This window comes from Cetorhinus maximus, chromosome 29 (genome assembly GCF_964194155.1).
Source record: "Cetorhinus maximus chromosome 29, sCetMax3.hap1.1, whole genome shotgun sequence".
Lineage (NCBI taxonomy): Eukaryota > Metazoa > Chordata > Chondrichthyes > Lamniformes > Cetorhinidae > Cetorhinus > Cetorhinus maximus.
The window spans coordinates 12,076,446-12,101,738 of record NC_135907.1 but is presented as its reverse complement, the minus strand read 5'-3'; the positions used below and the strand labels follow the sequence as shown (position 1 = coordinate 12,101,738).

General features: G+C 40.8%; 1 protein-coding gene across 10 annotated transcripts in view; it reads right to left on the bottom strand.

The window, feature by feature from the left end:
• Positions 1-25,293, bottom strand: part of LOC144669618 (activating transcription factor 7-interacting protein 1-like) — a 183,793-nt gene that overhangs the window by 90,138 nt on the left and 68,362 nt on the right. For 9 of the 10 annotated variants that reach the window (XM_078532158.1, XM_078532165.1, XM_078532166.1 and 6 more), the window contains one exon: positions 1,600-2,717. In XM_078532158.1, coding sequence (XP_078388284.1) covers positions 1,600-2,707 — 1,108 coding nt within the window. In that variant the 5' untranslated portion in view covers positions 2,708-2,717. Of the gene's footprint in view, positions 1-1,599; positions 2,718-19,656; positions 19,738-25,293 lie in introns of those variants that run through there. The other variant, XM_078532164.1, reaches the window with a different exon arrangement.

Genomic DNA, 25,293 nt, shown 5'->3' with positions numbered 1-25,293 from the left:
GATTTTCTCCATCTCATCCACAGAGCTGAATTTTACTTCTATGGGGACAAGGAACCAAAATTCACTGCAACAGAAGGGCTGACCTTGGACACTTCTGCAGTCAGGGTTGCCTTCCAGCAATTAAACAGTCTTCTTCAGATCTTATCCAGAATTTGAAAGAGCATATTTTCCATCCTGAAGCTGGATTATACATTGTGGGAGGAGGAGTGGGGGTTGATGGGCAAATTACCCTTTTCCCATTCCATAACTTCACATTTTGTCACACTCTTTGCCACTCCTCTCCCAAGTGAATCATGGAGGGATGCGGGTTCACAGCTATAAGCAGCTCTAGGGCACATGGTCTAAATGGCCAGCTGCAACAGCGGCCATCAAGCTATTCATTGGCTAGTTGATCACAGTGAGGCTAATTCTGTCTTCATTTGTAATTTCCAGCAGGAACTAGATAGCTATGTGGAGTGCAATCTGATCTTTCCCTCCATAATCTCGATACAAACCAAGCAGTGCATTTAGCTGCTAAGGCAGAGGGTTCAGTTTTTATAATCCACCTAATGTTGTGCAATGCTGAAAGAGCGGCATTGTGATTCGCAGTTATTAGGGAAGATTCAGATGCATGTCTTAAAACTGCAGTCCAGAGAGTTAACCATGCAGAGGCAAACTTCAGTGGACCGATATCAAAAAGGTACAAAGATCAAGCAACCAAGACATTTATAAACTTTTGTGCTAATGACATAACAAGAACAGAAAACAAGGCATTACATATAGCTGGGGAGGGCAAAATTAAATATCAAAAAGCATGTACACTAAAATCATTGACATCTTCCTTCTTTACTCCTCCCAACAGCGTTTGTAGTCTATTGCAAGTACATGCATTTAACAGTTGTATATGTTTAATTTTACCAAGTTAACAATCAAACTTAGGCAATAAAATAATTCACAGTTTTATATATGGTTGGCCACTTGTAAATCTTTTGTTCCCTTCTCCTATTGGAGGCCTTCCTTCAGTCATCTAGCCCCCACCCTGTGGAAACACCCTTTCTAAGCTCTTCCGTTTTTATTTGTCCCATTCCACCTCTGAAGTCCCTTTGCATGTTTTCTATATTAAAGGTATTATATAGAGCCACTATTATCTTACTTTTCAGGTTTTTCTGTTACTCATTCCCATTGTTACTGTATCTATATGATATATTCATGATATGACATTCATCACTTTGGTAACAATTACTTAAAAATGTTTTTGGAACTGATCAAAGAAAAATCTTAACGCTTAGAAATGGGGTTATGTTCTTTCTTTTTGCAACCCTAAACCATTCATATCACTTAAGTTTGAGTAAAACTGTTTCTATTCTGTTTTAATGCACAGCCTCAAAAATACCCACACCTACAATATGAAATTCCCACACCTACATGCCAGCCACCCTTCCAGCCCAAGTTATGGAGTCATTGCCATTCAGAACTGCATATACGTTTTACATAGGACATTTACAATTGATGAAAACAGGCCTAACAAGTAAAAGGGAGAACCAGCACCCTTAAATTTAGCACCAAATTACATCCAAAATATTTTCAGTGACAATGCAGCACAACACCAAGCAAGCATACCTGGATCATCATTTTTTGGTACCAGCTCTTCACTTTCTGTTTTATTCTCAATTATTGGCTCATCCTCATCTGATAAAACAAGGAATGCTTCTTCTGGCAAGTTGCCATTGCACTCTTCTTTTGTTGGAGAACTGCATGGAGATGTGTCCATCTGTTCTTCCTGCAAGTCTTTTGATGGGCTGTCCTTTGGTGCTGGGGAATCCACTGCAGGAACAATTCCTTGGTTACAGGCTAATTCATTGTCCTTCTCTGGGGCCAATTTCTCCAAAATGGGGATTATTTCTTCAATTTCCAGTTGGTTGTTCTCAGCTGATTTGTTCTCACTTAATTTGTCTTTTGTTGCAATCTCACTTTCAGTCTCTGCACATTCCACCTTAGAGCTTTCACAATCATTTTTCTCCTGCACAGATTCTATGCTACTTGTTATTGCCTCTTCACTAATGTCCAATGAACTTTCATGGTCTTCCTTTTCTCTCACAGAGGAAGAGGAAGACTGGAACTTAAGGCTACTTTCATCTGGTATTTCCTGACTCCTGCTGTCATCAACAGAAGGTGGTCTTTCCTTATCTGAAAGGCTCTGGGAATCAGAACATGATTTATCTGCAATTAAAGAATCCTGCTTCAACTCAACACAGTCTGATTCCACAGTGTCATCTCTTTTGCTCTCAACATCTACCAAAATTTGGTTTCCTGTGCTCCCAGTAGAAATCTGTTCATCTTTAGCAGCTGGGGATGTCGAGTCCATTTTTTCATCTTTTGAGCTTAAATCCTTACTTTCATTAAGACATTTTTCAGCAAAGTTTAGTTCAGGTGTTTGTGTGATACTAAGTTCATCAATGGAGTTGCCTTGCAGTTCCTCAGGTCCCAGCCTCACATCATTAATACTATCAATGTCAGCATCATCCATGCAGTTAGTATTTAGTGAGGCTTTGTTGTCACAATCTCCATTTTCATGTCTACCATTACACAGTTTAGTTTTGGTCTCTTCATTGGCTTTTAAAAGTTCCTCTCTGCTTTTATAGATAGCCTCTAGCTGTTGTCGGTCACTTGCGCGCATTGTTTTTCTGGCCTTGAAGACTTTTTTTGGAAGCTCTTCACTGGTATCCATCTCAGAATTCCTGAAAGCAAGAAAATTAAAAGGAAGAACTGTGAGATAAAACTCATCTAGCAAACTCAACAGGTCAGGCAATTAAACCAATAACTACACATCATTTAGTTAAAAGCAAAATACTGTGGATGCTGGAAATCTGAAACAAAAACAGAAAATGCTGGAAAAACTCAACAGTTCTTACAGCATCTTTGGAGAGAAAAACAGAGTTAGCGTTTCGAGTCTGTATTACTCTTCTTCAGAGCTAAAGAGAAGTTAAAATGTGATTAAATTTATACTGTTTAAGGGTTTAAGGGGGTGGGGGGGGGGGGGGGGGGGAGGGGGTGGAGGTGCTGAAGCTGGCTTTCTTACCTTAAATGCCACCATCAGCATCTCCTTTAGCCAGTACCACTACCATTAACACCCTTTTGTCCTTTTGTTCATGACATCTTTGTCAATCTCTCCTTTGCCTCCACCTATCATTGGCCTTCTATCCATCTTCACCTGCTCCACCCCCCTTAAACAGTATAAATTTCATCACATTTTTACTTCTCTTTAGCTCTGAAGAGTCATACGGACTCACGTTAACTGTCTTTCTCTCCACAGATGCTGTTCGACCTGCTGAGTTTTTCCAGCATTTTCTGTTTTTGATCATTGGCTTCCAACATACTTAGATCTGCCCAGTATAGTCATTTTCCAAAGTAGTTTTCTAGCATTCAGCACGCCGTGAACTTAGCGCAACCCTATAGTCAACTAATTCTTAAAGGCAAAAGAATCTCAGTAAAATTAATCATACTTTAAAATTGCCAAGTTAAAATCCATGTGATTCAGAACCAACTACTGACAGTTTTAACCTAATTACTAGAATTATATTTTCAATTTAAGTGCTGCATACATTTGGGTTAAATTGATACACATCTCTAATGTACTTAAGGCAAATCAGAGCATTTTCAGGCTTACAGATATTTATGCATATTTAAGTTCACCACATTTATTTCAGTATCAAACTCTTAACATACAAATGGTCTCTGATATAAAATCAGAGCAACAAAACCTGACCTACAGGTCAAAGTAATAAAAACAATATACGGGATGGCAAGGATACAAAAAGTAGATACATTTAAATCCCCTTTTCTTGAAGTATTAGTTTCCTTGCTTACTCTAAAGAGTGCAAACAGCTGCAATTACTACTTTGTATTGTGGTATTACAGTGATGTACAATTAGTTTTTAAACTTGATATTGGAATATAGGAACACCTGTGGCTGCCCCAAGGGACTGGTGCTGGGGCTTCTCTTTGAATCACTGCACTCCTCATGGTTATGGTGCTCCTATAAATGTATTAGATAGGAAATTCTTCTTGCTAAACTTCATAGAAACTGGTTACAATAAAGCGGTTTGCTAAGCCACTTTAAAAGCCATTAAGCGTTAGCGATTTAATGTGGGAAGTCACATGCAGGCCAGATCAGGTAGACAATAGACTCTCGCCACCACCCCTCCTCACTCCCCCTAACAAAATATACTGGTGAAGCTGCAGATGTTTTACAAAAATCCAAAAGCTTTCATGGTTCTTTTGCTGGTGCCAGTCTGTTCACTGGCAATTTTACAAGCCGCCATGGTGATATTAACTCATGATCTCCAGGATACCAATCAAACACCATAACCAATGGCTACCATACCTTGGGTTACACATTTTCCAGTCGATTAATTAAATGTTTCAGTAAAATTAGCTTTTACAAAGTGCTGGCAACCTCAGGCTATGCAAAATATTCTTTACAACAACTTCAGATTTACAAACTCAATGCTGGCACAGTTCTGATTACTTTCCTTTTACAGTCACCTCCTGGTGTGTGCACAAAATTCAAAAATATTAGAAGGATGTTTGAGTGGGGAAGGAAAGGCACTTTCAATTTTAAGTAACAACCCTCCCCCAACTTAAAATATCTCAAAAAAAAAATCTCATTTATTTATACATTTGTACACTTTGCAACCTTTTTCACTAATTAAATCTGTCCATTCTTCATTTTTGTTATATATTCATACCCAAGGTCATCCTAATGAACCTGTGTGGCATCACTTCCATTGCCTCGATATTCTTCCTATAATGCGAAGCAAAATTTCACAGTAGCCCAACTATGATCAAACTAAGTTTTATATAGATTCAGCACAACTCAAATGAAAGCAGAGTACAGGAAGCTCTATGTATGCATCTTTTGCAATGCTTGATACTGATGATATTCCATTCACCAGATCTTCTACTGTTCAGTCAAACTCAAACATACACTGAACAAAGAAAACAGCAAACAAAACATTGACTGCCCATTTTATTAGCCTGGCAGCTCGGCTTCCAGTTCAAACCAATTTGCCCTTGCGCAAAAAAAAAATCAGCATTGACCGTTTTAAGATAGACATCCAATGAAAGCAGGGAAACATGGTCAGCAGGATAGGATGCAGCCAATTGTCACAGTATTCAATGCCCTTTTGATTCACGAGGTCAAAACTATTCCAACTCATATTTTGTCTAATTCATTGTAATTTATGAGCTGACTTCTCAGATCATTATAGATGGTGAAGAAATAGGTTAATATTTTGCACTTTGTCCTTTCTAGTGACAGAACTGATGTCATGAAAGAAATACTGATTTTCACAAGTGGTTAGCGCCTGTATAATTTCATTGTTGCAGATGAGTGATTCAAGAATGGAGCAGACCTTATCAGTTAGCAACCAGGACTTAAATTCTGGGACTGATTCCTGGTCTGTGTTTAAGAAAAGCAAATTATCACTTCATTTCCTCTGCCCAGGACTGCCCGAAGGAAAGAGTATGTTTGCTGACACTGGAACTGCAGAGAGGCACACTCACCACACATGCAGTTATACTGCCTGGGGCGTGATGTCCCAAGTTGCTACCTGCATCAAAAGTGGCAATTTGAATTCAGCCCGAAAAGAAGTTTTCACCACTTCCTGCTTGCTGCCACCAACCCCTCGCCGTCTTGCTCCGTGCCCCACTCCAACTCTTTGCTGCCCTTCTCCTAAGCCCTTGCTCACAGAACAGAAAGTTGCGATGGGGGCAGCAAGGGAGTGTGGGACTTCAATGGACAAAAGGCACATGACAGTGACATCAGTGCTGGAAGGTGCAAGAGTTCCTGCTCCAGTTCAGTGCCAGAAATTAGTGATTTTTACATGATGTGCAAACAACGTGTTTTTATACAGCCCCTTTATCTGCTTCAAGGTACGTTATCAAATAAAATTTGACAACCAAGCCATGCAAAGATATAGGGGCAAATGACCAAACCTTTGGTCAAAGAATTAGGTTTTAAGGAGCATCATAAGGGAGAAGAGAGTAGAGAAGCTGAGAGATATTTAGGAAGGGAATTCTAGAGCTTAGGGCCTTGGCAGCTGAAGGTACGGTCACCAACAGAACAATTAACATCAGGGAACTTCAAGGGGCCAGAATTGGAGAAGTGTCGCTATCTTGGAGGTTTGTAGTGCTGGAGGGGTTTACAGAGACAGGGAAGGGTGAGGCTGCTGAGGGATTTGAAACAAGGATGAGAATTTTAAAATCAAGGTGTTGCTTAACTGTTGGAGGCCACAGAATAGATCAGTGAGCACAGGGATCATGTGTGGACAGGATTTAACCCTGCAGTGGACAAAAATAGCATGTAATTGGCACACAGTAAGGTTCCACAAACAACAAATGATTTGACAACTTTGCTGGTTGATGGGTGAAGTTTGGCCACTGGTTGGAGTCATATCTGGCACAACGGAAGATGGTTGCGTTTGTTGGAAGCCAATGATCTCAGATCCAGGACATCGTAACATGAATCCCTTGTGGTGGTGTCTTAGGTCCAACCGTCTTCAGTTGTTTCATCAGTAACCTTCCCTCCATCATAAGGTCAGAACTAAGGATGTCCACTGTGCAATCATCAATGTTCAGCACCATTCATAACTCCTCAGATACTGAAGCAGTCCATAACCGTATGCAGCAAGACACGGACAATATTCAGGCTTGGGCTGACAAGTAACAGTTGCACTACACAAGTGCTGGGCAATAACTATCTCCAACAAGAGAATCTAACCATCCCCCATGACATTCAATGAGACTACCATCGCTGAATACCTCACGAACATGCTGGGAGTTATCACTGACTAGAAACTGAACTGGACCAGTCACATAAACACTGTAGCCACAAGAACAGGTCAGAGGCTGGGAATTCTGCGGCAAGTAACTCATCTCCTGACCCAAAGTCTGTCCACCATCTACAAGGCACAAGTCAGGAGTGTGATGAAATACTCCCCACTTATCTGGACGAAGGCAACTCCAACAAGAAGCTCAACACCATCCAGGACAAAGCAGCCCACTTGATCGGCACCTCATCCAGCACCTTAAACATTCACTCCCTCCACCACCGAAGCACAGTGGCTGTAGTGTACACTATATACAAGCAGCGCTGCGGCAAACTCACCAAGGCTCCTTCAATAGCACCTTCTAAACCGTAACCTCTACTACCGAGAAGGACAAGGGCAGCAGATGCATGGGAACACCACCAACTGCAAGTTCCCCTCCAATGACACACCATCTTGACTTGGAACTAAATTGTTGTTCCTTCACTGTCACGGGATCAAAATCCTGGAACTCCCTTCGTAGCAGCACTGTGGGTGTACCTGCTCGCCACCACCTTCTCAAGGGTAATTAGGGATGGGCAACAAGTGCTGGCCTTGCCAATGACACCCACATCCCAAGAAAAAGTAGAAAGAAAATGCTCGTTAATATGGAGGATGAACGCTGCATACTGTCTTTGATCAAAAGCAATTTTAAATTTTTCTACAATTTCGCTAAACCATTTAGACATATTGAACACTGTCAGTCATCCACATGTAAAATTTCCCAATGTGGCAGGAAATTGTGACCCCACAAGAAAGCCAAAGGCATCGTCTCAGAATGACCATGAGCACCGTTTTGCTCCTACCACCAGTATTTGTGCAAAACAGCAAATCTTTCCATTTCTGTTCCTAATGTCTGCATCTTTGAAGCTAATTATTTCATCAGATGTAGCTCAAAAGATACAATTTCTGTTAGTTGTACATGCAGTTGCAGCAAATTGAGTGTATCTGCTCAACAGGTTCTTTGTATTTGTTGTGCATGTTTTTAACGCAATGATAGCGTAGATGGGATCTCGTCAGCCATCCATTGTTCACACTGTCATCTTCTTCCAAATTTCTTTACTATTCAGCCTTTCCTATTATGAATATTCTGAAGCTTGGGCTTGTTGAAGCTGTAACAGTTGAGTCCTGAACACACACACTTATCTTTTCCATTTTTATTTGGTGGTTCCATAATTCTAACATTTCTTCACAAGTTGCTCATTACTTCTCAATTCTTCCACTCTGCTGCTGAGAATCACTCAAGTTACTTAAGCAATGACCATTTTTGGTCTGTTCAGCACAATATGCTTTTTCCAACAACCAAAATTAGCCTTTTTTCCGTCTGCATGTTCCCACAGGTGACAGTAACAGTATAAAAATTATCAAAATAGCATCTGCAACAACAAACCATTCTCAGGTGCCTTTTTGATCAGGATCTAACAAACAGGAGAGGGCAAAAAAATATTAGGGGATAAGACATGGTCAAAGATGTGAGTTTTAAGGAGGCTTTTGTTAGGTGGGACCAACCTGGAGCAGTTTGGAGAACATGTTCTTGAATGTGAGACGAATTGTCTGGAGGCTCCGTCAGTGATAATTGAAGTGTAGAGAGGAAGTATCCATAATCTTGAGAGGAAGGGCTGGACTATGAAAGAAAGGATTAGAGGCTGGAGGGCACTGCAGAGGTAAGAAACAGTGAAGCTGCATATGTATGAAGGAATGAAAACCAATGAAGGGCATCAGGAAAAAGGAATGTCAGATGAAGAGGACTTCCTGTGAGACGGGATGCGGCTGGCAGAATTCCAAAAGAATTGAAGCTTATATAGTATAGGGTGCAGGTTTGGACAGTGCTGGAAGGTTGGAAACGTTAAATCTGACGATCACAAAAACCACAAAGGAGGTGCAGAAAAGTAGCAGCAGTGTTTTATAAAACAGCAGAAATAATGTCTTGACATGTTTAAACATTCCAAAGATGATTTTTTAAAAAAAATTCATTCACGGGATGTGGCTTCGCTGGCTGGGCCAGCATTTATTGTCCATCCCTGGATGCCCCCGAGAAGGTGGTGGTGAGCTGCCTTCTTGAACTGCTGCAGTCCATGTGGTATAGGTACTGTTAGGAACGCTGCTGTTAGGAAGGGAGTTCCAGGATTTTGACCCAGCGACAGTGAAAGAACAGTGATATATTTCTAAGTCAGGATGGTGAATGACTTGGAGGGGAACTTCCAGGTGGTGTTCTTGTGTCTGCTGCCTTTATCCTTCTAGATGGTAGTGTTCAGGGGTTTGGAAGGTACTGTCTAAGGAGCCTTGGTGAATTCCTGTAGTGCATCTTGTAGATGGTACACACTGCTGCTACTGTGCATTGGTGATGGAGGGAGTGAATGTTTGTGGATGTCATGTTGATCAAGTGGGCTGCTTTGTCCTGGGCGGTGTCAAGCTTCTTGAGTGTTGTGGGAGCTGCACTCATCCAGGCAAGAGGAGGGCATTCCATCACACTCCTGACTTGTGCCTTGTAGATAGTGCACAGGCTTTGTGGAGGCAGGAGGCAAGTTACTCTTTGCAGGATTCTTAGCCTCTGACCTGCTCTTGTAGCCACAGTATCTACATGGCTGGTCCAGTTCAGTTTCTGGTCAATGGTAACCCCCAGGACATTGATAGCGAGGGAATCAGTGATGGCTATGCCTTGGAGCATATGTCTTGGGGCGATGGTTAGATTCTCTCTTAGAGATGGTCATTGCCTGGCACTTGTGCGGCACAAATGTTACTTGCCACTTGTCAGCCTGGATATTGTCCAGGTTTTGCTGCATTTGGACATGGGCTACTACAGCATCGGAGTCACAAATGGTGAATATTGTGCAATCATCAGTGAACATCCTCACTTCTGGCCTTATGATGGAAGGAAGGCCATTGATGAAGCAGCTGAAGGTGGTTGGGCCAAGGACACTATCCTGAGGAACTCCTGCAGTGACGTCCTGGAGCTGAGATGACTGACCTCCAACAACCATAACTATCTTCCTTTGTGCTAGGTATGACTCCAGCCAGTGGAGAGTTTTCCCCCTGATTCCCATTGACTCCAGTTTTGCTAGGGCTCCTTGATGCCACACTCAGGCAAATGTGAATAACTAGGAATTTTATTAATTTTAAAAAAACACTTATTGATGTCAGAGCCGTATGGCAAAGCAATTTATTCAGAGGAATTATCAAACCATTTGATATACAGCAAGCCCTCACTTAAATGCTGTAGATGTGTTCCTGGAAAATCAGACTAAATGAAGTGATTTTAAGTGAATCATAGGTTCCCATAGGAATCAATAGTAAAGCAGTTTTAAGACTCACTAGTTTTTCTTCTTATGCAGTTCTTTGGGCTCAGGGTTGCCTTGCTTCCACTCTGGTTTGATGGGTTCTGGAGGTGGCTGTTAAGTCCAATGAGTGATCTGCAGTCTCGGCCACATGTGGGGCAGGTGTTGTTTGGAGGCTTTTGTACTCACTCCGCCGCCTTGACTTCGTCTCTGCATGTTCCCAATGAGGTCTGTATTCATTGCCTTCCTGAATGAACCTTCTGTCATTTTGGTTAGTTGCCATGAGTCAGTGGAGATGTTTGACCTCCTTAGGGATGCTTTGAGATCATCCCTAAAGTCTTTTAGTGGAGGTGGCTTTGAGCAGTTAGCGCCTCTAGGCTGGGCATGTTGATTTGGTGCAACCTTGCTGTTGCATTGCCTTTCATGCCACAGGATTTGGAGGATCTTTCAAGGACACTGCCTGTGATGCTTTGAGGTAAATGCTGCAGGCTTTCCAAGTCTCAAAAACATAGTGGGAGTGCGGACATCACTGCTGTCCGGTGAACTATGGCCTTGGTCTGGAGATCCTGGTCCTCAAATGCTCTTACCCTCAGTTGGCTGAACAATGAACTGGCACATTGTAAGTGATGAAGAATTTCATTGCCAATGTTTGCCTTCACCAAGGGGTGGCTGGCAATGTATGGAAAATGGTCTAAATTGATCTTAATCAACAGGTGTTGTTGCACTGTGGGAATTGATTGTAAGAGGGCCTTTGTTTTCTAGGTGTTGCTGATGAGAAGGTTCATTTTCTTCTCATGCGCGTTCTTACTAAGTGCAAACACACGAGTGTCTTCTGCTTATAAAAGTTCAATGACTGAAGTTGGGAGTGACTGCGGTTTGGAATTGAAAATCAAACTAAGAAGCACCTGGCAGTCATTTTGGTCTTTGATCCAACTGCCAAAAGTCTTTCCATATTTTCCATTATGCTATTTCTAGTCCGACTCACTCTGCCGCCACTTAAAGGTTCAACACTTTGCACACTTTGTTCTCACCAACACATACATTTTGTGTATCCCACAAACTCTACCAATATCGACTACTCATTCTCCAGCCCCAAGACTCTTTAAAGATTCCAATTTCACTGCTCGGCCCCAATTACCACCACATTCCTATCAACTCCCCTAGCTTGAATGGCTTCCTGTACCTTGGTTTGCCCACCCATCCTGAAGCCACCACTTTCATCCATACAGACTGCACGAACCTTGAACCTGATGGATAATTGCGAAGGCTAAGGCTCCTCCACTTCTGCCTTCCGAGTCCCCATACCTGCCTCACTTGCAGTGCAGTCACTCTCTCCTGTCCCTGACCACTGACCAAATCAGAAGACCCTATCCTAAGGGGTGTGGTACAAAGTGTTCGAGTAACTTTCTCTCTCCCTTACGCATTACAGTGTCTGCAGCTTGGCCTCCAACTCAATAACTCTGAGCCAAAGCTCAAGCTACAGTCACTTACTGCAGATGTGTTAGCTCATTCTCCCGGTGTGATCAACCCAGTGTCCAGGAACTCTCACATTCTGCAGTTGCAACACATCATCTGCCCTGTCATCTTTATTACTTGTTAGTTAATTTATTAATTATAATTAATAAACACTGCTACTCCCAATAACCTTTACTACTGCTAGTAAACCTCAACTAAAAACCTTACAATTATGAAGAAATTACACACGTTTAAGATAAACAAGGAAAATATTCACCAATCACATCCATTTTCCTGCAATGTCACACATGGATTTCTCTCAGAATGTGGCCACTCTGCTCCAGAGCCACAGATTGGACTAGATTGGATAGCTCTTCTAGTGGTGGTTACTGCCTCCAGGTTCACTTCCCCCACTCCCCCCCACTTCTTTGTATTAATTCTACTGTCCTAAAATTTACCAATTTAATTTTCCCTTGGCTCTGTAGAAGTATCAAAGGCTGAAAATCTCTGCAATCCAGTGCAACTCAAAATTCAACTTTATTGATAAATCTGCCAAATATTCATTTAACCTGCCCTTGGGTAATCATTTGGTAATGTTTCTTAGACCCTGAAAGATTGGTTCAGAGAATTTTAATGTAGTTAAACATGTATATTGTAAATTTACAATGGTTCAGCAGACTCTGATCAGGCTTCAAGGCCTTTATTGCTTATTAAATCATGATATACAATGTGCCACGCAAAAAACGTCTATACATTTTTTAAAAATTAGTCAAATGTTCCCCCTCTGCAGTTTTCAATGTTAATGGTGTCTGCAATGCCTACAAGTAGCATTATGATGAGACTTTCCCAATCTAATGCACTTCATTAAAATTTCAGGCAATGTTTTTGCCAGTCACAAAACTTGTGATGCTCATTCACATTTACTAAAAGGCTTGCATTTTTATATGGTTTTAAAAACGAAGTTTACAGTTGCCTGCTGTTCCAAATGCTAGCCACCAGGGGATGCTATGTAGCACTTTTGTCATATTCTCAGCTTTAAATCTTGGCCTGGACTTTAAAATTTATTCTCAGAATGCGAGTGTCAAAGCCATTGGTTAATGTCAATCCCTAGTTGCCAAGGTGGTGGTGATGGGTCAGCATCTTGAACCTCTGTTAGCAGCTACAACTGAGTGCATTCTCCAACCCTATAATCCTCCAAGACCTCTGCATTCTTCCAATTCTGACAATTGCCCATCTTGAATTTCCATCACCCTACCACTTGCAGTCAATGCCTTCAGCTGTCTAAGTCCTTAGTTCTGAATTTCCCTCCCTAAACCCCTCTGCCTCTCTCTCTCGCTCCTGTAAGGCACTCCTCAAACCATATCTGACAAAGCTTTTAGTTGCCTCTCCTAAAATCTCTATGGTTTTGTCAAATTTCATCTGATAACGCTCCTCTGCGGCTCCTTGACACATTAAAGACACCACATAAATGTAAGGAGTTGTTGAGGGGTTTGCTAGGCTACTTCAGGAGGCAGTTGAGAGTCAGCCACACTGTGGCAGCGGTGAGTCATATATAGGCCAGACTGGGTACGGTCGCCTTCCCTAATACGACAGCTTTATTATTACTTTTACTGATACCATTTTTTTCCATTTCCACTTTTTCTGTTAAACTGAATCAGTCACCTTAGAATTCTGCTGCCTAAGGCAAGCAACAAGGAATTTTAAATATTTAAATTTGTTACTTTCCAGAGGATGCCTGACCTGTTGAGTATTTTCAGCTTTATCCGTTTTTTACCCCTACTTAATTCCCCCATGCTAATTCAAGGATGCTGAGACTGGTGCCCAAATTGCCACCCAAGCTTAGAACCATATGGGGAGCTGCATGATCTGGATGCATCATTAGATGAGCTCAATTAGTTTTCAAATGGAATTTGAACAAATGCATATTTAATATATTTCACTCGTTACACCAAGGCAAAATTCTGTAACTTGGTAGAACCAATCTGCAAGATATCACCTTTCATTTGACAACTCAATTCATCCATTAATCTGCAAAGTGTTGGCTCGATTATCTGAGCTCGGTATTCAAGGAGAAAAAGAACTAGCCATGGTGCAGAAGGTTTCTCTATAGAAATTTAACAGCAGTAGAGAAACTCATGGAAACAAATTCTCACAGCTGCAGTGAGTGTTCGACACTTAGATTGGAAACTGGCTTTTTCCGCAAGGTTTTATCTTTTTAGTGTATTGCACCTTTTTAACATCTTGTCAAGAGTTGGAAGCAATTCAATGGATCCAGGAAGATAAGGAATTCCAGTGAGGCAATTTTATGGAGTATGAAAGATCAACAATTGGGGGGGGAAAAGTCTTGAAAATGATTTGGTTAACTGTCCCTATATTCAACTATTAAAGCCAGTACTGCACATAGGAACTTTAGCATAATCACAGTTTGGATGCAGAAGGTCATTCAAACCATTTAAATCCACCCACCCAGAATGATCCGGAACTTCTCCCATTGCAAAATCTAAATGGTTCCTGGATTTTTGGTTCTACTACACTTTTCTGGAAATCTATTCCACACATTGAATAGATATTGATGCGAGATTAAGTACTTCCTAATACTGGTCATAAATATAACACAACTAACTGAAATACATATCCTCTTTTTCTACAATCACATTTTAATATGAACTGGTATTCCAGATTCCATTCTCTTACCTATCTAGTACACCTCGTCATTTCTCAGAGGACTCCTTTCCAGGTGAAACACCAGGGATTGGCATCATGGCTCTTATCTGCACTCCCTCCATTACATTAATACCTCCTCCATGTCTTGATAGCTATTAATGCAAGCAGTTGTGGTCTCATTAGGCCACTATACAGTTTGACCATAACTTCCACTAACTTGTATTCAGTTGTTTCATCTTTAATGCTTGCGGTTCTGCACCAGTTAGACATGTCTAGTGTTAAGCCTTCAAAGACACCCTGGTCTCTTTAGTTTCATCCAGGTTATTTTAACTACAACTTGAAAAAAAGTGTATTGCTTATTTTCCTCCTTACTTGGCTCTGCACATTTATGCATTATATTTCACATGCAAATGTTTTGTGCACACACATTTCACACACTGCATCTGGAGGCAGCTCAAAAATTACAACTGACCCTCCTAGAATGATACTGACTGCAAATCTGAAGACTTTGCATTGAGTTATTGGAATCTAGGTCATTTATGTAAGTTAGGAACAGCAGTGATTCCAACACGGAGATGTGCAGTCCCCGACTTGGATCTACACCCATCCCACCCGGATGTAATTCCTCCGACAAACTATTTGTTATCTGTCAGCCAGTTTCTTACTCAGTCGCATGGCTTACCTGGCATTTAATAGCATTTCATGGAGAACTTGGTCAAATCCCTTTTGATAGTCTAGGTACACTGTCATACACTTTCCACAGCTCACTTATGACACTGCTTCCTCAAAGAGAGAGGGGTTATTGGTCAGACAGGATCACCTCCTTCAGAAATGATTGTTTACCCAACATCCTTCAAACTAAAAAAGAGCAAGACCCTAACATAGCACAGAACAGAAAACATATTTGAAGGAAATATTATCCAACTGCACAGGAGCACATGTAACTGAAACACAGATTAATAACTGTATTAAGTGTAAGAAGAAAAGCATACACCCTTACAGCAGGGGCAAGGAGGGAGGGTTTCTGTGACTAGTGCATGTCAAGACTGGATTCAGAAGGTTTGCTTCCAGCAATGTTACTCTTCAACTTAACTGCATTTTGTTGCAGAATTTCAAAAAGAATGATGCACTATAATCATTCAAAGTAGCTTAAAAACTGTAAAAGCTGAACTTTACAATGGATGTTTTACAGAAATGGTTGATAGAATATTTAGTGGGTAGTGACATTTTTAGTCAGATTTCTAAAAGTCATCGCATGCAGGACATAAAAGAGAAAGGAAAGAAAATTACAATACAGCATGTGTGAAAATATACTGTCTCAAGGGCAGGTGAAACAACAGACTGATTGCATAATGTGCCAGCGCTCAGTGCCAGTCAATGCCTTAAAGCACTTTTACACTCATTTTTATTTAACCTATAAATTGCCAACCTAAAACTACATGATGTAAGCAATGGAAAAACAAAGCACACTATTCCACATTCCACTCTAACTCCTAACACTAAAATGACTACTAATTACAGTGCTATTCACAATTCATGTTTTGCACTGAAGAACCTCAAGAAAACATGGAGCAATGAAATGTAATCAAAATTCTGGTTTCTTTTTGATTAAAACATACCAGGAATCACAACCCTAGGTTATAATCAGAATTTCCGACAGGAGTGGAAGTAGATTGAGTGTGAAGTAGCCACTCAAAGAATCTAACTGCAAGTTAGCGGATATTCTTCTGCACACCAACAGGGAGCAGCAATGAGGCTGTGAATTGTAGACAGTTGGTACTTCAGTAAGTGCTTCTAGAATTTTCTGGCAAAGAAAGAATTTGATTCTGTATGTTAGACACAACAGCAACAAAGATAAAGGTTTGGCCGCATTAAAGCTTCTTTCCCTCCCTAAAATTACAAAGCCAAATTTGAAACATCCTGTTTACCCAACCTCTGCTGATACCGATGTTGCACGATAAGAAGAATATAGAATTGATTCCTTGTCACACTGTTGTTTTTCACAATCCATTGTGCGCATTTTTCAGGAATTGAGAGAGTCAGACAGCCAGCCACTAGAGACGACCTGAGGGCACTGGCCACCGGAAAGAGGTGGGGCTTACAGAAATAAAAAGGAATGGCCTGAGCTTCGCTTTATATGGCCTGTTTTCCCTAGTGTTTACTTGGGTAGCATTTTCTGCCTCATTAACCACTAGGCTTCAAGACACAACAGACATGTGGCCATTTTCATTTAATTCGGCAAACTTCATAAGCATACTGAACACACTTTGAAGTGACGACAGATATTGGCCCTGGCTGATAAAATATTTTATTCCATTAGGTATGTAATTTAATAATGCAAAGTTCTTTAGTTAACACATGGAGCAGTAGCAAATAAAACTGAGGTAAAAGATAGTCTGTATCAGGAGTTCCTTTTATACCACACTAATGATGCACAGCCCTTTTACTGGATTGCTCTGGCAAGTTTATTTTGCACTTGTCGATAGCTGCACAAGACTCGTGTACCAGGAGAATGCAGCACTTATGATGGTACAAACTGAAAACAACAAAAGGAGCAAGATTCACACACAACAAAATCATTTGGAAGAATCTATGTTTTTTAAATTGACTTCCAAAACAATTCCTTTGTAGTAACTGGCTATTTTTACATTGCACTCAATTACTAAATAAAGCATTGAGATTAATTCCCAAAATTGACAGTCAAGCATCTATTTTGTGGCAGGTAAAGTTAATTTTATGAAAAAAATGCAACATTTACCAAGAAAGCAAATTTTAATTAGTGATTCCCAAAAAGAGGTTTATTACAGTTATGACAGATAGTGACTCCCCATCTTAAGCTTCAACTGACTTTAGAATCATACTATTAGATTTATCAAATGTCTTTCTTTGTCCCCTCAATTTCTTCCTGTCACTTAACTTCAGCTTGATAATCTGAGTGCTCAAATCCAGTAGTCAGTTCCTGTTCCCTAAAGTGCCTCATTAGACACTTAATTTGTCCCAATATCATGCTGAATGAAATCTTTTCTTCTATCCCTACAATGTACTTTGTACTCTTGAAAATTTCTTCATCCTGCCTGTTAACTCACCCACTAGTTTCTCTTGAGAAAAGTGTATAGATGGAATGCCATCTAACCGGTTCTCCCCCCCCCCCCCCCCCCCCCCAAGTGTATACCCTATAACCACCACTTATATGCAGCAAAATGAACAATTCACAATCCCAACCGTTGGAGCTGGAAGTATTGTTTTACAGTCAATAGGTTAGTTAACTTGCTATTATGCTACTAATGTGATGTAAAAAAGGGAATTTTGAACAGCTGCACAAGATAAACACAAGACTGTGTAAAACTGGCCAAAAGATCTGCAGAATCGTTTCTGGCCCTGTCCTTCCCATGTAACACATGGAATCGATCTAAAGTTGATATTCAGGTATGAAAAAATTTCATCTGTGATAGGGTTTAACTGCAAAATGGGAAGTGGCCAAGTTTTATTTTTAAAAAGGTCATTTCTCCTGAACAAATGTGCAACAAACCCTGTAGCCATATAATCTCCTTTGGTTGTCTGCCCTTCATATTGACACCAGAGGGCAATCTTGCTCACCAGCTACATGCCAGTTTTCACCAAAAAAAGTGTAACTGAGCACGAGTGCATCAGTTGCTGGAATTTTTAAAAACATTGAATTTTTTTAATATGCATATACAGGGCATATGAACTGTTGAACAGGATGAACAAACTGTATCCTTAGACAGAGGCTAGTCCAAACACACAACATGCTTATTTTTGAAAAGGAACCCGACTTGCTTCCTACAAGTAGTGCTGTCACGGTTTACTTACTCAAAAGAAACTAAGTTCTCTTACATTCTAAATTTGTTACATGCTATTTACTTCCTTTAAGGGGAACTCCTTTAGGTTTTTTAAATCTCTGCAATAATGCATAAGCAATCATCTCTCATTGGTAGTTAAAACCATATATTGTGAAACGGCAAAAGAAGTTTTTGCACATTTTGTTATTTGGTAAACAGCAGGTCTTTTGGGTAACATGAAGTGAAATGCTGCAGAACATGCAACAGATCTTTCAAGCTGAGTTCACCATAATATAGCAATTGCCAATCATTGTTTCAAAACTTTTGCAATTCACCAACATTTGTGCAAGTCTTCCTCATGAGGTGTTGTTTTGAGTGTATACATTTTGTTTACATTCACTTAGTAATTTAGACAATCAATCAGGGAGATGAGCTCCTTTTTGTCCTTGGATGGAACAAAGGTCATGCGGCAAGGATTATTTCCATAACATTAATCTTAATGTCATAAGTGAATTCTGCTACTGTTAAGAACAGTGAAATTTATTCTATAATCTGTAAAAAATTCTGTAATCTTGGCCTTGTAATTTGAAGGAGATAAAAGGGAAATGCTAAACAATGATCATCCATCTGCCCTCCAACACAAACATGGGAAGGCCTGCCATCATTGGTAGATAAAAATCTTCCTTCTGGGCTATTTACGGTAATCTATTTTACTGCAGTCAACAATTCCTGCAATATGTCGTGTCACAAAAAGGCCAAATAATCGAGTGCTTAAGAAATCTGCATTTTCATAATCTGCAATGCATTCAATCAAATTTTAATTGGAAAAAATTCACGTCTCCATGCTGACATTTAAGTTCTCACTTAAAGCGAATCCAAACACTGTTTTCCTGCCTTGCTGTTAGATTACGAAAGATCCGCTAGTGAGGGCTCTTCATTCAAAAGCTGATTAAATTCTCAAACAAGAAAAAAAGATAGTGCAAGCAACATCTTAAATCACTGCCATTTCAAAAGCAAGTTCACAGTTAACAGCTTTGTGTGAATCAGTAAACTCAATTAAAGTTAAATCAGCATAAAAATACCAGTTTATAGAGATGGGGGTAACTGAAAACAGCGGACATTGGTTACAGGTAATCATGCTACTAATCATCTGCCAAGTTTTCCCAGCAAACCATGTTGAGCCTTTGCTCCCCATTTCCACCCCCCAACTATTTTAACATTAGTGAAAAATGCTGCCAAAATTTGATCCCAATTAAATCGGTTTCATCCATCCCATGATGCATCATGCATACTCTTCCAATTTTTCAATCCTTGTTTGCTGCACATGATAAAATTACTTTAAAATGGGGATCAATGGAGAAATAATCACTGCCCCAATTCTTCATTGTTTGAAATAACAGAACTGCTGTATTTGTTAATTATTTAACTGGTTCGATGCAACCACGCCACAGAGCTCTAATCTTGAAGTATGGAAAACGCTTTTATGTCAAAGTTAAATTTCCCTGATTGTGTACATAATTTTTGGATAAATGTAGTTTGCAAAATATATGCGCCAGAAAATAAGCTTTAAGAAATTTCTGCATTGTGGAAAGACAAATGTAAAAATACTGGACATACCCATGAGGGAGCCCCCTGCAGCCATTTTGTAACTCAGTCTCAGCAACGGCAGCAAAAAGACCTCACCTTCTTTGAAGTCACAGCACTGGGTGGGGGGAGGGATGAATACCTGCTGTCTGATAGGTCTGCATAATCAAGCCAGCAACAGCCAATAAAGGAACTGCTCAGAGCTGAGCAATCAGCAGTAAGCCCTGCGAAGTTCGCCTGGCAACAGACTGAGGGGCAAAGGAGGTGATTATATGGTAATGAAAGGAGGGTGTGAAAAAAAAGAGACATATTGCTGGAAATCTGAAGACAATCATCAGAATCTGATAGCTTGAGCCAGTTACATAAATTGGCTGCTTTTAAAATATAAACGATCACAAGAATAAAAAAACCCTTTCCCAACCTGGTTTACTCGAACACACCTCTGTCCACTGCAGTAGAAAAAGCTTCGCTAATCAATTAGCACGATTAGAAGAAGCTACATATCTTTGCACAGGGATAGCATGCTGCATATAGAATATCATTCTGGATGCAACAGCTCTCTTATCACCATAAAATTTCCCCATGAAAAACAACGTTTAGTCTTTAAACATGCCATGAGGTCAGACCATATTTGTCGAAACAGCAGCAAATACTATACCTGTTCTTCACAGTTCCCTTATGACATTAGTTCAGTGGCCCACGGATGCAATTCAAAAACACAACTACCTCAAATACACATACAACCTCCCTCGCTGTCTCTTCTCCTCCCATTCACAATAAATACGAATTACATTTGTACATTCAAGAGCATGGGTGGCGAAGGAAGAGAAAGAGACTTGAAAACATCTAGGGTATAGAAGCACCTTCATATTCCATTTTCATAACCACCCATAACCCACAAATTTTCCTATAAAACACTATTAGTTAGAGTCACTAACATTTGAAGGTGTACCCAATCACAAACAAACATTCATGGCTCTTTTAGAAAGCAGTCACCCTATTTTCACTTGGATGCCTCAAGGTTACTTACTCCGTAGCTATCAAAATTACTCGATGAATAGTCTTGTACACGAAAAAACTCACTCCCTGCAGCAGGCGTTTCTAGTGAACTTAGTCAAATTAACTTGCCGCACCATGTGTTGATATTGAAAATGTGCTTTCTGACATAACTGTTGGGGTGCTGACCAGTTTGGCTGCACGATGGAAGACAGACGCCCTAACCCTCTGGACAACATATATAGAACCCATGTAATTACCAGATAGTCATATGCATTAAAACAAAGCTGCCATTATAATTACTGCAAAATCTGTTGCTAACTTTTATTTTTATTCCTAGCTGCACTGATCAACACTCTAGAATAACATGAATGCAAAGATAGTTACAAATGTTCACGCATGTGTGATATATAATTTTATTCATACACACGTTTTGTTTTAATGTCCAAAGCCAACAAACCACACCACTGAAGGACCTGAATCCATTACATGTTCCTTTATAATTCTCTTTCAGTTAGTTTGAGGTGATACCTTAGACCCAGCAGCCTAGATTTCAACTGCAACCATTTCACAGGTACACTGTGAGCAGCTGCAGAGTACAATAGGCATACCAGTTGTTAGGCTCTTAAAATACCCACTTCAACCCAGGTTTCTTGTTTCAGCTTACATAACAGGAGGAATGAGACAAGTGGTCATAGTCAAGAATTTGTTTGCCTCAAAATTAACCAATGATACGAGGAAAGGCTTCAAATGGGCTTGACGATGCCATCCCTCACCAAATGCTACAAATCTAACTGGAATTTGACGACTGACAATCTTCCTTATGTAATGAGATGCAAGGTTAGGAACAGCGATCTACAAGTTTCTTTTGGGCTATGATTTACCAAGAATACCCAAATCTCAACCATAAGTACAAGCAGTCCATTGCAAGCAAGGCTCAAGTGTTACTGAAAGGAATGCTTCCCTAATACTATATTTTACATTTGATCACACAAAAAGAGAACAGCACACAAAAGAGCACCAGATATCCAAGTCGGTTTTTAGATTTTTCCCTCAACAACGGGACACTGTTACATTTTACATTTCTTTTTAAATAAATCAATACGGGTTATAACCACTGGTTGACTATCCATGTACAATAATTAGATTCTCCAAAATCCTTAATTATTACCTCAAACAGTAAATCATTGCAACAGACGCCACATAAACGCAGATTTCTATTATGAGTATGTTGGAACAGAGGAATTACGCAGTAATTTGACAGGCGTCTAAAATTATGAAGGCGGGCTTAGGATACATAGAGAAGACCATTCTCTGTGGTTGAGAGGTTGAACAAATAGACATATATACACGTTTAAATGCAAGGGATTTGTTGATGCTTGGGGAACTTCTGCAACTGCGCCACCTTTGGCCTTCCTCTGGACATGTTGGATATTGCAAGTTTGACATAGATGATCTTGAAGCATACTGAATGAAATTTTAGTGCTTGCCTCTACATGGGCCTGTCAGTTGCAGTGTTTTCCCAAGAGAGTGCTACCACTGGCCTTCCTCTGGACACGGAGAAGTTGTGATTTTGTTGCAGACGGTCCTTGCACACTGAACCAAATTTCAGCGCTCATCTCTTCATGGGTCGGTCGGCTGCAGTTGTTTCCCGAGTATCGTCATTTCTATCTAATTCTATGCAATCATTAGTGACAAAGAAAATAAACCTGCAAACAAAGCCATTTGTTGCTACCAATGCAAGTACAATCAACAACAACAAAAACAACATGAACTGCCAGTTCCATGCTGATCTCTCATTGGACTCCTCAGTCATGAAGACTCACAGACGACAGTCACTTATAGCGTGGACATACTTGAATGAGGAATCTGCCACCTCGATACCATAAGACCATAGATATGCTGTTTGTCCTAATCCCACATGCATGCTCTGATCCTATACATCTTTCATTCCCTTTCCCTCAATTACCTAACCAACCTATTCTTAATATGTTGATGGTGTCTCTGCTTCAAACTCAAATTCCAGTCTCACAACACTTGTTTTGTTAAAATGTTTCTCCTACTTTCAGTCCCAAGTCCCTTGCATTTAATCATCAGTTTTAATGTAGTTAACATGGCAGCTGTTGTAAGGTTGTATGCTGTCTCATGAAGAGGTCTAGAGGCTTGTATATTACAGTCCCGAACACACTAATACTACACCTCCCCAAGTCTTCACCCAAATGTATTTACAATAATATTTACATGCTACCCTTTCTCGTCCCAAGTTTCTGACTTTACAGATTCAGGCAGTCTGGAGGCTTTACCAGATCTCGTTCTTTTCAAGTTTGGAGGAGTGGTAGTCTCAATTACTTTGGGGTGATTTTCTTGGTCTGGAGTTGAAGTTGTAGTACTTGGTTTGCAATTATTTGGGTTTCTACGTCTGATTTGCTCAAGTATACGATAGGAGTTTTGTCACGAGGAATGAGGAGAAGACTCCTCCTGTTCTGAATGATTGTGCCTTTTGGGGTATGTTGTTGATCTTCATCCCTCAGGACAATAACGCCTTCTCTGTCACCTCTGTTTAGCCTGGGCTGGTTTCTAGTATGGCACCTCTTATTTTAAGTGGAAGCTTGGTCACTGTCTGTAAGAATGTTCTCGGTCCTGATAGTCCCTGACTGCCAACCCTGGGATTAATTTCTCTGGCAGCATGAGAAGTTGAGTGCAAAGTTTTCTGCCCATCAGCAGCTCTGATGGGGCTAATTCACATTGTAGTGGGGTGGATCTATGTCAAACGCGCCATTAGAAATTCATAATTTTTCAGGAGGATTTTAATAGTGCAGATGCCCCTTTCCAACACACCGTTAGATTGTGGATACCTTGGGGAGCTGATGAGGTGTTGAAACCAGCAATTCTGAAAAAAAAATGAATTATTCATTAGCAAATGAATCATGGATCACAACATTTCTTCCAACGACCTAATGACCGACTCTGTGGTTGTGTGTAAACACTTCTCTTCGATCCGAGAGAAATAATCAACAATAATGAGGAAGGACTTGCCATTATATATGAATAGATCCATTCCCAAAAGTTACCATAGTCTGGTAGGGAACTGTATGAGGATAAGGGACTCCCCTTCTGGACTGGTTTGCACAGCACGCATACATGGCAGTTTAAAATCATCTCTTTAATTGCTCAATAGCCCCAGCCACCACAGTGCAGACTGGGCTCCTGCTCTGCACTGGTGATGCCCAAGTGGCGTTGGTGGGTTTATTGTAGAATCTCGGGCCAGGGTGAGACAGAAATGGCCAAACATTCATCATACAATAGCAGGTCAATCAATAACAGTGAAGTGTTTCTGCTGTTTGAAGTAAATTTTCATAACATTGCCATCTGGATGCGGCAGTGACCAGCCTCGTAGGCAGAACTGAGATGTGGGCACACACTCCATCTCGCATCTGCTCCTGGTGTACCTGTTGAAGCTTTTTGGAGCTCCCTGGCAGTTGTGTTGTCATGTACTGGGAATACGACTTCAGCTTGTTGACCAGATTGACCATGTTGCAGGATGGTCGATTGTCGCCCTGGACAGTGTGTCTGCAGTCATTTGATGCTTCCCCTGGATATCTACTATCTCATATGTCAAGCACATGAGACGCAAGCAGAATCTCTGAATTCTGGGGAGCATCCTGGTGAGTTTTCTCGTTCAATAGTGAGACCAATGGCTTGTGATCTGTCTCGGTGATTACTTTCAGCCCAACAATAGAATCAGAGAACTTCTCAAGCCCACATTACTGTGAGGGCCTTTTTTTCAATAACTGTGTAACGCATCTGTATCTGACAGCCCCCTAGACACGTAGTATACTGGTCAATGGCATCCACCAGCTGCTCTTGGAATTGCCCCTAGTCCTGTTGACAAGGCATCCACTGCAATTGTAGTTGGCAGGGATGGGTGACAGTGAGCAGGATCTGTTGAGAGCATTGACCTGACAGAATGTATGATCTTGATGCGCATCTTAACACCACACTTAGAGCCTCTGCCCCCAAAAAGGCCCGTGACCTGTACCAAGTTGAGCAGAAATTTCACGAACTGGTTCAACAAGCCAGGGAACCTTTGGAGGTCCAGAATGGATGACAGGGTTGAAAACTCACTAATTGCCTTTGTTTTGGGTGGGTCCACCATGATGCCTTCACAACATATGACCCAAGAACCAAATGGAGGGCCTGGGGAACTTGCACTTACCATTCAGTGTCAATCCTGCTTCCTGGAAGCATTTCAAGACAGCTGTGAGTCTACTGTCATGTTCCTTGACAGTCGGACCATGACCAAGGGCATTACCCATATGGCAGATGACCCCTTTCAGTCCTTATAGCATGGCAGACATGGTGCACTGAAAAATCTTGGATGCCAAGGTACTGCTGAAGGGTAAATGACTGAAGCAGAATCTGCCAAATGGGGGCTATGAAAGTTGTCAGCAACTTAGATTTCTCATCTAAAAGAACCTGCCAGAAGCCACTGTTGGTATCAAGTTTCAAGAACATTGTGCTCTTGGAGAGTTTGGGTGAACTTCCCTCGCCACTGCCTTGTTAAGTTGCATCAGGTTAACACAGATACGAATGGCCCAGTTTGGCTTCAGAACTGGGACCATTCCAGAACACCATTCTATCAGCCGAGTTACATCTTAGTCATTTTATCAAGTT